Here is a 14,580-nt window from a genome sequence, read left to right on the forward strand (position 1 = left end):
ATCTGGGCTAGAGGCTACTCCTAGAGAGGAGCTAGGGAAACCAGCTGGGCTTACCAGATCACAGAGATCTGAGTTGAAACCCACCTCTGTTCCTCACATGCTGTGTGACTTAGGACAAGTGAATAAACCTCTCTGGGCCTCACTTTTCCTCATCTGTAAAATGGGGCTAATACAACTACCTGGAGGCTGTTGGGAAGGTTAAATGATATAATCTATGTGCAAGTTGGGTTAAGGGTGGACTGGCCAGGCTCAAGAGTCAATCAATGCTACTGAAATTTTGCTGAAATAAGCCAGAAATATGGTTCCACTAACTTGGGTGTCCTCACTGGAGGCCTTTCATAACTTGCAAAATGTCCATTGGTCTTCTCCAACCTCTAAAGAAGCTGGCGCCCTCCAGTGGGAACCAAAACCAGGTGCTTTTACCAGCACCTACCCAAGCACCATGAATAAATAGAATATTTTTGAAAACTCTGGTTTGGATGGGGTGGGGGGATTATGGTTTGAAAGCGCACCAAATTATCAGCCTGCCTAGAGTGCCCACATCCCAGAAGGCTCTACCTGAGTTCCATAGGAACTTCTCTTGTCGAGGACCCATTCCTGTGAGAGGTGAGTTCACTGCTACTCATAACCCAGGGGTACAGATTCTATCTGGGCAAGAACCACAAACTTAAATGTTTACAAGGGTTTGGTCCCAGGCAAAACAATAGGAAGTGGTGAGGAACTTTGGCTCCAGTCAATTATTGCCATGTGGGACTATGCGGGTTGTGGCATTAGGACAGAGCCCCCAGACCTCTCCCAACTTCATCCCCTGCCCCTGTCATAGGAGCTTCCTAAGACAGCCTGCCCTAGGCCCTGTGTATCTCTTTTCTACTGCTGCATAACCAGTTATCACAAACTGAGCCCGTTACAACCATACCCATTTATTACCCCACAGTTCTAAAGGTTAGAAGTCCAGGAAGCTTCAGCTGAGTTCTCTGCTTAGGGCCCCAAAGGCTGAAATCAGGTGTTGGCCAGCCTGGGCTCTTACCTGGTAGCTCTGGGGCACACTGCTTCCATGCTCATTCTTGTTCTTGGCAGAATCTCTGGTTGTAGGACTGAGGTCCTTGTTTCCTTGCTGGCTATCAGCTGGAGGCTGTTCCTCAAGGAACTCTCTGATCCTTCTCATGCTTCGAATCTCTCTGACTGCCCCTTCTGCCAGCAGCCACAGAAAACTGTCTGCTTCTAAAGAGTTCTTGTGATTAGACTATGGCCACCCGATGATTTCCCTTTTGCCATATATGTAACTTAAGTGCAGGAGTTACATCACAGTTGCAGGTTCCACCCACACTCAAAAGGGAGGAGATGACAGAAGGGCAAGGGTCACGGGGGACATTCTTGGAAACCTGCCTACCATACCCAGCCTCCTGTGAGACCCAGCCACCTCCCATCTCTGGACTGCAGTTTCCTCATTTGTAAATAGGGCAAGGGGCTGGATACCACCTAAAATCCCTCCCAGGTCTCACATGCTAGCTGCGATGCAAGAGGATGGGGAATTCTGACCCTTTGGACTTTGGGACCCCATTGTCGAGGGAAGAGCAGAACTGTGGTACCCTCCCAGCAACACTCCCATACAGACCTCCAAAGGGCCTTGCTAAGGACAGCAGTAGCTCTGACAGTCACACAGCACAGCAAAGGCGCCCAGCCTAAGGCAGCCAACCACCCAGCTGAATGGCCATGGGAAAGTGGAGAGGCCCTTTGGCAGTCAGAGCCCATGGGTGCCTGTGAAGCCCCACAGATGAGGATAGGTCCATGTGGAGTCTGCGCAGGGTGAGGTGGCCTGGATCTGGTTGGGGGTGGGTTGGGGCAAAGACCGCACCAACCTCTCCCCCACCGCCCCATTCTAGCTGGACTCTAGTTCCTTCTCCTGAATCCATCCTTGTCTGCCCCCAGTCTCAGCATCTGGGTCTCCAAAACGGCCTTCTCAGGCCCTTCCCACCCCTCCTCCCCAGCCCTAGCTGGGCAGAGGTGGTTGATCTCAGCAGCCTGGGCCCTCTGAGAGCCCCAGTCAATCACCTGGCCCCCCTTCCCTCACCCCTTCCCCCCAGGGGTAAGAGCCCCTTCTTTCTCCCAGGCTCCCTCCAGGGGCCACTCTCAGTTCTACGTACAAGCTCCCCTCAGTGGTCCCCATCCCCCAGCTCCCACCAAGGCCCAACAGAGGGGCTGGAAGGAGACCCTCCCCAACTCCAACCAAGCGCGGGAGCCGGGTAAGAGGCGGGGAAATGAATATTAATTTATCATGATTAGGCAAATCCGGCAGGGAGAGAGCCGATTCCGGCGGAGGAGGCTAAAAAGATGAATTTCAGCAATAAAATTAAATAAGGACGGACGGGCAGCCCCTCCTCCCTCCCGCTTTGCTGATCTCTCTCTTTCTTACAATTTATGAGACCAATTATGAAGATGAGGTTGGAAGTTCCTGGAACTTCACTAAATGCAAACGGCGGTCCCTGCTGTTCCCATCAAATTAATTAACCGCGCGCTATTGATGGCCGCTCAAGGCTGACGCAGGCGGCCCGCCCTGCGGCCTCCTCCATGGACACGAGGACCCGGAGTCCGGGGCCCAGCCAGTGCTCTACCACCTTCCACAGTCCCTGTCCAGCACCACGGGGACTTCCAGGGATACCCCCCTCCCAGCCATACATACGCCTTGCAGGCCCTTGACGACATGGGGGCCTAAACAGACACTTGGACACATGCCTGGGGTCTCACACACACACTCAGATACAAAATCATGAGCACGCAGCACACAGACACAGGGCACAGAAACGTACATTAGGCACAACAGACAAATGACCACGCAGCAGCACACGGACACAAATACCCAGGGGCACCTACACATGTACAATGACAGCTGATCTGAGGGAACCAGAGCCGGCTGGGTGAGGGCAGTGGGGATGAGGGCCTGTCGCTATGGGAGGTGACCTGAGTCCAGCAGGGCAAAGGTGCCACCACTGCTGTCCAAGAAGATGTTCCACAGCCACTCAAGCAGCGAGCAGTGGCCTCCCTTGCCTGGCATCTGCACTGTCCTCCAGAGACAGCCTCAGAGCTCTCCCCTGCCCGAAGCCCTTCCTTCCCTGGGGCCTCTCCTTGTCTCTGGGTCCAGGGGCCTTCTTCAGGGATGTTCCCTCTAAAAGGTCTTTCACTTGGGCTTAGCTTCTGCACTGACCTTTAGAGTGGGGACCAGGGCTTGCTGAGCCACCGGTAGGACAATGAGGATAAGACCTGGCCCAGAGTCTCAGGCCGGTTTCGGGTTTCAGCCCTGACAGTGCCCTAGTTCCAGAGTTCAGAAGCAGAGCTGCCAGTGGCTCAAGGGTTCTGGAAAACTAGCTGGCTGGTGCTCAGACCGAAGGGCAGCATGAACATCAGGCCAAAGGTCTTGGAGTTGAGCCCATGCTAGGCCTGGGGCAGCTCCTGGATGTGTCTGCAGAGTCCGCGTGGCAGTAGGTTGCCCCAACAGCTGTAGTTTCCATGTGAGGTCAACTTCTAAGCTAATGCGGGAGGGCCCAGAAAGGGGCTCTCCTGTTGGCAGAGTGAGGCCAAAGTCTTCTCCAAGTTGTAGTCCTTAGTCCTGGCAAAAGGAATCCTGTTCCATTCAAAGGGACAGGAATTCCATTTGCTCCCCTTTCAGTGCAAGTGTGTGGTCAAGACTCATGCCATCACCCCAAGCCCTGGGAAAATGAGGCTCCCAGCTTGGCAGGGCTGGGCAGCGCTGCCCAGAGTGGACTTGTATTTTGGCACAAAGTGTCAGACAGAAATAAGGGAGCTCAGACTGACCATGTAGCAGCCAGAGTGAGAGGGCTGGGACCCAGGGCTTTGCCCCCCACCTGATCCTGACCCTCCCCTATTCCTGGTACCTGAGGCTCTCCCGCTTCCCACACCCCCAGCAGCACTTCAGAGGCTGTCCCCCACCTCACAGCAGGGCCCGTTCACAGACAGCTCCTTGGTCCACTTTGTACAGGGAGAAACCAAGGCACCCATGGTCTACCAGTCTATCCGTTTTCTACTGTTGCAGTTAATAGATTGCACAAAGTTAGTGGCCTAAAACAACACAAAGTTATTATCTCATAGCTCTAACAGGTTCAAAATCCGACACAGGCCTCACCGGGATAAAACCTAGGTGGCAGGGCTGCATTCCTGTCCGCAGGCTCTAGAGTAGAATCCGCTCCCTTGCCTTTTCTGGCTTCTAGAGGCCATCCACATCCCTTGGCTGGCAGCCCCCTTCTCCATCTTCCAAGCTAGAAATACCACCTCCCTATGGCCTTTCTTCCCCCTTCACATCTCTCTCTGATTGTGGCTGGGAAAAGTTCTCTGCTTTGAAGAACGCATCTTTACATTGGGCCCGCTGGATTACTCAAGATAATCGCCTCATCTCAAAATGCTTAACCTTAATCACATCCACAAAATGCCTTTAGCCAACCAAGGTACCATATTCACAAGTTCCATGGACTAGGACATGGACATTTTGGGGAGACAATTATTCTGCCTGCCACACATGTGGTCTGTCCAAGGACAACCCTGGCTCAGGGTAGAGTGCTGAGGACTGGGATGGGGCAGGAAGCAGGTGTGTGGGACCCCCTCTTGCCCTCAGGACCAGGTGATGACTGGGTGGTAGGTTTGTGGGTGCTCAGTTGCTGCACAGGACCCCAGTTCCCCCAGGGCTCTGAAATTCAGTCTCCCTTCTTGGCAGGATGGGGGCTGGGCTGAAAGCCTGCCTAGGAACCAGGTTCAGCTCTGCAACTCACACCCCTTGCTTAGTTTGGATGCAGAGAAGCCTCTCCCCCAGGCTGGCAGCCTTCTCAAGACTCAGAAATCCCCCCACAGCTCCTTTGACTCAGAGCTCTTCTCCTGGGCTCCTGTGTCAGACTGAGCAGCCCAGGGGACACTCACGCTTTATGCCATGACTTCCTGTTGTCCTGGGCAGGAGGTGGGACCAGGAGTCTGTATGGTTTAAAGGCAGTTCCCAAATCCTGAGTCTCCAGGGGGACGAAGCTAAGGCAGATGGGGAGGGGTGTCAGGAATGGGGGTCGGCCCCCTGATTGCAAAGTCAGCACTATCCCTCCCTGTGGTCCTGGGAACTTCCTGTGTATAGGAAGGGATTAACTCAGCCAACCTACGACTCACTGCCCACTGGCTCCTCTGCTCCTAGCCCCGTAGGCCCCGTTCCGTGGGCCTGGAGCAGGCTGGGGCACTAAGGTGGGAAGCAAAAGGAGAGACACAACTTCCACATTCGGACCCAGACACCCCAGTCATTGGGCTTCTGCTGACTCTGACCCTTGTGCAGTGGCAGGCACTGAGGGGCCAGTCCAGGGTAGAACCAGCAGAGTTCAAAGGAGGTGCCCAAAGCAGCCCTCACACCTGGAGACCTAGGGATTTCCCCAGTTCCTCTCCTGTCCATGCCAGGCCACCGTGGCCCTTGGTATCCACACCTCTTGGGAGTAGAAGCTCTGGAGGGAGAGGCTCAGCCCTCAAGGAAGTTTCTGGGCCTTTGATGTGGCCATCTCTTGGGTTGGTACTAAGCTATGAAAGGGCCCCCCAGATTCCGTGGGTTTCTGCTGGTTCCTTCCCCAGCATGACCCATGCCAGCAAGGCCCCATGGCTTAGACTTCAGGGATCTGAGCTGGAGTGGAGGGCCCACTCTCAGGCTAAGATCCCATGATACAGACCAGGCAGACAAAGGCCAGCTCTGGGACTCTGCACGTTACTGACAGAGATGCAGGACGTAACACACATGCTCATACGCGCACATGCGCACAGGCACACACACACCACATCCAGCACACTCAAGGTTGGAGCCCTCCTTGGGGCCTACGCCCCTCACATTCCATCTCAAAATCTCCCAGGTCGCAGGGCCTCTCCAGGCTCCTCGCTGCTTCTCCAACAGAGGCGCCCTCTCTGGCCTCTGTGCACGTTACCCTTCAGACCTGGGATGCCCAAGCCTCCTTCCACATCCCCCACTCTCCCACCAAGCTCCCTGTCTCGCAACCGGCCTTCTCCTGACTCCTCTCTAAAGCTGGTCCTTAACTGTCCCCAGAGCCTGCTGACCCCTCTCAAGCAAGATATTGCCCTGCCAGCCTGTCCCTCCCCTCCTCCAGGCAGCCTTCCCTGACCACCCTATTCCTGTCAGTAGTACACAGGTCATCATTTAGTTGTTCCTAATCATTTCCTATGAGTCTTGTCACTTTTATGTCCCTTGACAGCCTGGCCTAGAGCAGGGCCCACAAGAGATGCTCATGGGTAGAAAGAGAGGAGCTCCTAGTGCCTGATTCCATGACTCTCCCTTTTAACATCCACCCCCACCCCATCCTGGGTTCAGAAGCTGACTCAGGCCAGGCCTGTCTGGAGGGCAGCTAATGCAGCCTTTCTGGGCTCCCCTATTTGGCCCCCATCTCTGTCCCTGCCTAGGTGGAAGTAGGCAGGGGGGGCTGCAGCAGCTCACAAACCAGGCAGGTTGAATGTCAAATGCACTTTACTGGGACCCTGGGCCTCCAAATGCTATCCTCACCGAGCCTGGGGCGCCCCCTTCCCAGCACGGCCAGCTGCACAGGAAGTGGGGTGGGTAGAGGGAATACGTGTGGAATGGCTCATTCTCCTGCTCCAGCAGGTCGTGGATGATGCTGTGAGCACAGCTGCTTGCCTCTCCCCCTGCAGCTCCTATCCCACCCCCAGCAGCTAGACCTTTCCCAGGGCGGGAAGGGGGGTGCCTGGGGGTTTCAAACCAGCCACCTGTTCCTGCTTAAAATGGGGCAAGGGGCCATTTGCAAAACTCTCCCAGGAGCAGTGGTGAGGTAAAAGGGACAGCAGCCTGCTCCTGCCTGGGAGAGGGCCGGGCAGACCCTGGGAGCCAGGCTGGCTTTCCCTCAGGCCCAGAGCCCTGGGCTCAGGCTCGCTGAGGACAGCTGGTGGTTGAAGTAGAAGTTCAGCCAGCTGAGGCTGGAGGGGGATGCTGGCTGGCCAGGTGGGGCAGCCAATCCAGCTCAGCTCCCCCTCCCAGACAGGCACGGTCACCAGTCCCGCTCGGCTGGTTCTCGGTAGGGCAGGCCTAGGAGCCTGAAGACATCCTTCTCTGTGGGGGTGGGCAGCACTTGGCCAAGCCCCACCTTGACGCCTTGGGTGTTCCGGACAACACCTGTGCTGAGGGCGTGCTCCGACAAGCTCATGCCCTTGGTCTTGGCCAGGGCCCGCATGGAACGGTTGAAGTGGGCAGAGCCGGTGAAGTAGAGCAAGGCGCAGGCAAATTCACTGTAGGGCACGACGATGATGTCCAGTCGCCGGTGCCGCCGCCCTGGCCCTGGGAGCTGGCACACACCCAGGTACTTCTGTTGCTGGCCGTTCTCCTCGTGGCTCACCAAGTCATCTGTGAGGAATCCTGGCCCAAGACAGGGGGACTGCTGGGAGGGCAGGGAGCCAGGCCCTGGGCTGTCCCATCCTCCCAGGTCTCTCCTAATCGCCTGGGTTCTCCATTCCCAGCTTGCCCATTTATTTGCTAGGTGACCCTGCCCTCTCTGAGCCCATCTCCTTATCTGGAAAATGTGGGTAGTCATTCCTCCCCCCCACGCCCACAGCGTCACAGCGTCACAGAAGGATCAGAGGAGACACTCAGCCAGCAGGCATTATTGAGCACTGCCACGGAGGTGTGGGGGAGCTGTCTCATCTCTCCCTTGGGAGGACTCTGGCCATGAGACAGGTGGGATTCTCACAAAGCACCTTTCCCTCCTTCCTGCCTAGAGACTGCAACCTTAAGGTTCTCCTTCTCCCCTGCCAACCTGCTCACCCAGAGATGGAGTTTATACCTTGCTGCCGCAGGCTGTCAAGGAGGCGGCTGAAGATGCCCTGGTGGGACCGGCCATCCGGGTGAGTGATGAGCACATCCACGTCACCGCAGGTCATCTTCCCCCGTCGGTATGAACCACAGGCCACACACAGCAGCCCAGGGTTGAAGGCCCGCGCTGCTTCCCGGACCTGGGAAAGAGCAGTGAGGGGTGAGGGGCTGTGGGCTGACGGGGAGTTTCTCTTCCATGGCAGGACCAGGGCCTTCCCTGACCCACGGACCAACACCCTCAGTGTGTGCCCCAAGCCAAGCCCAGATGCCCATGGCCAGCCTGAGGGAGCCCGCTCTGGGGGCTGCTGCTCTCTAGCTCTACTTGGACAGAAGAGAAAGCTCACACTGCAGGGGGCCTGAGGACAGATATAAGAAGATGCTCTCTCTGCTTCTGAGGGAGGGCACTGAGCTTGCCCTCAGGAGCTCTTTAAAAGCAAAGAGACACACTTTCTCTTGGCCCCTGCCCCAACCCACATGCCCAGATCTGTGAAATTCCACTTAGGACAAGGGCCCAGGTGCCTGGAAGCCCTCAGTCAGGTCTCGGCAGCCCCAGAAATCTATGGATTTGGAGCTAACGGCAGCATGTGAGTTGGGGCTTGAGGCCTGAGCAGGTGGCTGGCAGCATGCCCGGGGCCCAGGCCTGGGAGAAAATGGAACACAGAAATGTCAATGCACCTGTGGGAAAGGAAAGCAAAGAAAGCAAAGGGGGGGCAATTCTGAGGCAGTGCACACATCCTTTCCTGATGGGGAGGGAGCTGAGACAGAGGGGACTGTCAGCTGAAGGCTGATCCCTCACTGAGGAGAAATAAACCCATTAGCCTCCACCCAAGAGAAACGTAGGCCTTTCACATGTAGATGACCTCCCCGCCTCCACCCCAGGACGCTGAGATTTCTGGGGCCCTGGACACCTCAATTCTTCTGACAGGCAGGCTGTGCTAATCCCCTCATCCCCTTCTTGAGCCTCCCAAGAGAATGGGAGGAGGAGGCCCAGATGAGTAATCCCATCAAAACTCCTAAGGCTGGAGCCCTTCAGTGGGAGGCATGGGAGGCCAGGCGGGAAGCCTCTTCTGTTCCAGCAGGCAGGGAGGAGGGGAGGGGGTAACTAGGGCATTCTCCCTGCCTGGATACCGTGGCTGAGTGACAGTGTCATCACTAACACCAAGGCCTGGTGATGGGTGGACAAAGGGGCCTGTCCATCTATCCTGTGCTGGTCTCATAGTCCCATGGCCTGGAAAGGAGGTGGAGGCTGATCTCAACTAAAGTGGGCCAGAGTCTCCACGGGGCCCCGTCCCATCAGAATCCTGACCAAAGTGGGCAACACTTGCCTATAACAAGCAGCCAGCCCCTAATCCTGACATCAGTTGAACAAATGATACATCTAGCCCTAAATGTACCCTAGTCTCTCTCTAATCTAAGTTTTTTTGTTTACTTATTTTAGAGACAAGGCCTTGCTTTGTCACCCAGGCTAGAGTGCAGTGGCATGACCATCACTCACAGCAACCTCAAAGTCCTGGGATCAAGCAATCCTCTCACTTCAGCCTCCCAAGTAGCTGGGACTACAGGTGTGTACCAACACACCTGGCTAATTTTTAATTTTTTTTTTAAAGAGGAGGTCTTGCTATGTTGCCCAGGCTGATCTCAAACTCCTGGCCTCAGGGAATCCTCCTGCCTTGGCCTCCCAAAACTCTGAGATTATAGGTGTGAGCCACTGTGCCTGGCCCTAATCTAGGTTGTATATGAACATAATCTCTAACCTAACTCTCAAACAAACCCCAATCTTGGCCAAACCTTATTTCTTGGACAACTACAAATCTTAACTCAAAAGCAACCAACACTAAGAAAACACTGCTCCTATTGGAGGCCTAACCTTAACTCAATCTTTACCCAGCTTTCTTCTAATCCCGATCCTAATCCTACTGGCACTGTACTCCTAAACCAGCTCTAATCCAAATCCTAAAGCAGCCTTGGGTGGGCTCCAGACAGTCCATATATCTGGAGAGAGATAAAAACTTTGCCCATTTGTGCATTCTAGAGGGAAAAGAGTCCATAGTTTACATCAGGTTCTCAAAGAAATTGGTAAATCAAAAAAACATTGAGAGCCCCTGCCCTGACCCACTCTAAACTAGTCCAGTTCAAATTCCAATATCCTCAAGTAATCCAGACCATAATCTGCCTCTACTCACCCTAACATTAACCCAGTCCTAACACCAGTCTAACGTCTAACCCAATCCTAACTATGCTTGGCTACTGAGAACTCTAATCCAGAGAGCTGGTGTTGCAGCTCTTCCCTCCCAAAGCCATCCCCGCACCCTGACACTTCTGGGCAGCTGTAGTCTCGACTTGCTCTTTCCTCAGCCTCTGGTGACCCACAGCCTCCTCTACCTGCTGGGCTCCCCAGCTGAGGGGTCAGGACCTTAGAGCAGGGCCTGGCTCTCCTCACTGCTCTGGGACACCTGCTTACTGTCTGCTCAATCTCTGCAGCCTCTTCCCTGGGCATGCGTTCTAGGAAATCATCGTAATGCTTCAAGCCAATGGCCTGCTGGGTAGTCAGGGAGGCCTGGTTCCGGATATCTTCCAGGCTTCGGAAGCCCTGGAAAAAAGCAGGCAGAAGGGGAGGCTGTGAGGATCCAGGACCAATTAAGAGGCATGAAGGAGCACACACATGAGGCTTCCACTGCCCCAGACTCTCTAGGGAAGGCATGAGGCAGGACTAACTTCGGGGCACTTGGGTTTGTACGCAGCAGGACATAGGAAAGGCAGGGGGCATGGAAGACATGCCAAAACCAGTCCTGCCATAATCCTAAAATACTGGTCATGATTCCATCAGTCTGGGGATGGGTCTGGGCACCTTCATGGTTCCTAAGCTCCCCAGGTGATTCTGGGCACAGCCAGGTTTGGGAACTAGTGCTCTGGACATGCAGCCCTGAGGCCGGATCTCAGGAAGGCCCTAGCTTGTCTGGGGACAGAGAAATGTACTTCTTGTCCCCACCTACACCTCAAGGATACCAAGCAACAAGGCTGTTCTGGGAGCTGGGGAAGGGGTCAATATGAGCTCTGGTACCCTTGAAAAGTGGTCTCCCTAGTCTGGGTTCATTCCCATCAGAGCACAGGGTAAGAGAACTCTGGGGCAGGAGCTCTGAGACACAGCAAAACTGAAGTGGGGCTGGGCCAGGGTGTGACCTGATGGTACCACATCAGGGCAGTCTTGGTCCCAGCTCCCCAGATGTTGGAGAAGAGCTCCAAGACAGGCACACTTTCGCTGATGTGGTCCAGCTTTCGCAGATGCCCACTCTCCAGAATCTCTATGATCTTCTCGGCCATCCGCTTCCCAATCCCGGGGATGCTGCAGGCCTCCTGAAGGAGGAGACAGAGGCAAAAAAGAAGAGTGAGGAGATGAGGGCCAGAGCCAGCAGTAGGGAAGTTGACTCCTTCAGCAGATGTCTGCGTACAGCTAGCCTGGCTGGTTGGCAACTGCGTGGCAACTGTGTGGCTGTGTAAAGCTCAGGCACAGTTGAAGATGAAAAGTTTGGACGCAATGAAGGCTGGGTCATTCATCTTTTGGGTCCCAGAGGGATGGAGACCAGCAATGGGAAGTAAAGAGTAATGATATTAGTCACCATCATCATCTCCATCGTCATCATCGCAATGGCGAGAGCTGACATTTACTGAAGGCTTACTGTATGTCAGGCCCTGTGCTACAGGGACCATCTCATTTAAGCCTCACAAGAACACTGTAAATGGTTACTATTATTAGTCCCTTTTTACTGCTTGAGAAAACTGATGCTCAGAGAGTTTAAATAACTTACAGAGTCCACAGATTTTGTTGGGCTTCAGAGACTAAACTTTAAAAAAAAGTTTCTATGTTAAAAAAAATTCAAAAGTATAATGAACTCCTAAGTACCCACCACCCAGCTTCAACCATTATCAAGATTTTGCCAATCTGCTTTCATTAATCTCCCATTTTTTTCTTTTGTTCAAATCTTAGACATCATAAAATCTCAACCACTGTACCTGAACCCCACTAGTAACTGGTGCCCCCAGTAACCCCCGGTTAGTAAAGAGAAGACCCCACCACCACCACTGCCCTAGCCCCCAGGTACCTGGTAGGAGGTTACAGGCTTGTGGAAGCTCTTAAGAGCATTAATGGCTTTGGCATAGCCCAGAGCCCTCCACTTGTCTCCCTGAACAGTGTAGGCTTTGGCCAGCACTTCCAGCTTCTCTGTGATGTGGAGGTTATAGTTGTTGGCCTTCTGGCTTGAGGGCTGTGCACAGACCCACTTATCAAGGGGCCCAGGTGCTGGGCTAGGCTCACGATCTCCCTCAAGTGGGGTGGGGTAGTGGCCACTGATTAGGGCTTCCAGATCAGCTGTGCTGACCTGGGTTTCTTCCCCATCACTGGTTTCATCATCAGAGATGGGCTAGAGGTAGAAAAGGAAAAGAGACAATAAATTTTTGTCCCTATGAAGAGGGCTCCTCAAAGATGAGGGTTGGGTTTTTGTGGGAGGAGTCTCCTAGTCAGGCCCAAGAAGGAGGCTGGGCCTTCTACACCAGACTTAGATCTCCTGAAGTGTGGGGCCATGTTCCACTTGACTCCCCCAGTACCCAGCCCGAGGATACTCAGTGTATGTGGTAGATATGGCCCAGCGGAGTGATGAGTGTTGGGAAGAGCTAAAAGGCTTCACAAGAGAGCCCTCCTCTCTCAGGGGCCTCAGATTTCTGAACAACCATCAAGCCCTCCCCATTTCTGTGATCTGGTTCCCAGGGGAAGAGAGCTATGGGGGCTGGGAAGCTCCTGACCCGGGCTTGGGTGCTTGGTGCCTCTTCTGCCTTTTGGGGAGGAGATGCAGGTCTAGTGGGAGAAGGAGGACAAACGTCTGTCCTAAGCAGAGTCTCATGGGCACCAGGATGAGTAGAATGTTGGTCTGCCTTGCTGGGCTGTGGTTGATCCAAATACCTGCAGCAATGGTGATGGGAGGTGAAGATACCAAAGGTCTTACTTTATCTCTCTCCCCAATCTTCTCCTCTGAAACCTTGGTTTCCCAATGTGCCAATTAAGAAAATGACAGTGATGTTTAATAACTCAAGAATAAATTTCAAGATGCTGCCAGGAAACATTTGAAAAAAGACTAAGACCAGCCCACCTGTTGGGGATGGAGATGCTGAATCCAGCCACATCCACCAGCCTTTTCTCCTGTAGGCACAAGCTCAGCCAGGCTGACTTCACCAGCTGAGCACCCAGGGGCAGCCGGGGCAGTCTAAGGAGGCGAAGGGCCCGCTCATAGTCCACGCCTTCATCCACCACAATGTGAGTGACACCTGGGGCCTGCAGAGGGCATATGTGGCCACCATGCTGGACAATCTGCTTCTCGAAGAGTTCTGCTCGAGCTCGTCCAATGCCAGTGGGCACAACATGGGCCCAAAGGGAGCTCAGCCACTCTGTGGAGGGGACATCCAGATGTCTACTTTCAGATTATGCTCTAAATGAACTGTTCACAGTCCCCGTCCCCCAAAACAATCATTTTCCTTCTATCCAGACATCCTTCCTTCTGGGGATCCTACCACAAGCATACAGAAAGTTTCCTTGTAGGTTATCACTTGAATGTAAGGGGCAAGTATTTTTATATACCTTGTTCCCTGTTACAACCTAGAACAGTGTCTGGCACATTGTAGGTAACCTATAAATAAACGTTGAACAAATAAATGAATGCGTCCTCCCTCCCTGCTTTGAATCCCTTCATTTTATCATTTATTCTTTCAACAAAGCACACGTTTCTTACTATTACATGTTTCTTGCTCTTTCAATCTAGCAGACCTGACATCCTGGCCCAAAAGTCTCTGCCTCTATTTGTCAATTTGGCTGCAAAACAACTTATAAGCCTGGGGATTGAAGGAAGATTTCTGTTTGGCAACCCGCCCGCCCCACCAGCCTCCTAGAAAGCAAAGGATTCTGCTGGTCTGAGGGACCAAGAAGTATTTTCTGATTGATGCAGGTCTTGGAGTGGGAAAGAAGATAACACAGCAAATGGCCCAATGACCAGGGACCAAGCTTAGTACAAGGCAGGTAAAACAGACCTGCAGGCCCTGGACAGGCAGAGTCAGCTCCAATATCTGACATGAACAATGTAGGGCTGAACAACAGGAAGGCTGAGGGTTCAGGCAGATGATGGTTCTGAGGGTAGGTAAGCTCACCTCCTGTTTCTTCTCCCTCTTCCCTCTTGGGAATCTTTGCAAGTGCTTCTGATGATGAATTGGCATGAATTTTCTTCCGCTTGGGAAATGCCTTCAAGATGCCTCTGGGGTCCATTAAAGTATGGCTGGATCTTGGCCTTTATGTTTCAGGGTTGGTAAGGGCAGTTGTCATGTGGAAATCCAGAGCTGAGGCTCCCCAATCCCTGTGCCTATGGAGGTAGGGTGTCTACTGACCAGGCCTTGGGGGGCAGCAGCCCAGTTCTTAGGGGTCTCCCAAAAGCCAATTAAACTTCAGTGGTTTACCCTAGTTCCACTGTTCCCAGCCTTTCAAGTTAGAGTATAAGGGGAAATGAAGGAAAGACTGGGACTACTGGGGGGACTTTTGAGGGGTAGGAAACGATATCATTTATCATTTCTTGGAGGTGTTGCTCTAAACATTCAGCGCAGTCTGCCCCTGCTGCATCCCACTTCCAAAGGGCTTTACCAAGAGGGGATAGTAGATTAGAAAATGGAGCAATATCTTTAGGAAGTGACTG

General features: G+C 53.6%; 1 protein-coding gene across 3 annotated transcripts; it reads right to left on the reverse strand.

Moving 5' to 3' along the window:
* Positions 1–6,487: 6,487 nt before the first annotated feature.
* On the reverse strand, positions 6,488–14,246 carry POLL (polymerase (DNA directed), lambda). Of its 3 annotated transcripts, none has more exons than XM_012661745.1 (8): positions 14,045–14,246; positions 12,997–13,291; positions 12,653–12,809; positions 11,956–12,273; positions 11,036–11,209; positions 10,317–10,445; positions 7,827–7,995; positions 6,488–7,402 (listed from the first exon to the last, which is right to left on the reverse strand). In XM_012661745.1, exons 1-8 carry the CDS (start codon positions 14,157–14,159, stop codon positions 7,038–7,040), a joined length of 1,722 nt encoding a protein of 573 aa, XP_012517199.1. In that variant the 5' UTR covers positions 14,160–14,246; the 3' UTR covers positions 6,488–7,037. The 3 variants fall into 3 exon arrangements, with proteins under 3 accessions (XP_012517199.1, XP_012517201.1, XP_012517200.1); XM_012661746.1 differs by having other exon boundaries at positions 6,494–7,402; positions 11,108–11,209; XM_012661747.1 differs by lacking the exons at positions 11,956–12,273; positions 12,653–12,809; positions 12,997–13,291 and having other exon boundaries at positions 14,045–14,110.
* Between the last annotated feature and the right edge of the window lie 334 nt (positions 14,247–14,580).

This window comes from Propithecus coquereli, unplaced genomic scaffold (assembly GCF_000956105.1).
Source record: "Propithecus coquereli isolate 6110/MARCELLA unplaced genomic scaffold, Pcoq_1.0 Scaffold73, whole genome shotgun sequence".
Taxonomy (NCBI): Eukaryota; Metazoa; Chordata; class Mammalia; order Primates; family Indriidae; genus Propithecus; species Propithecus coquereli.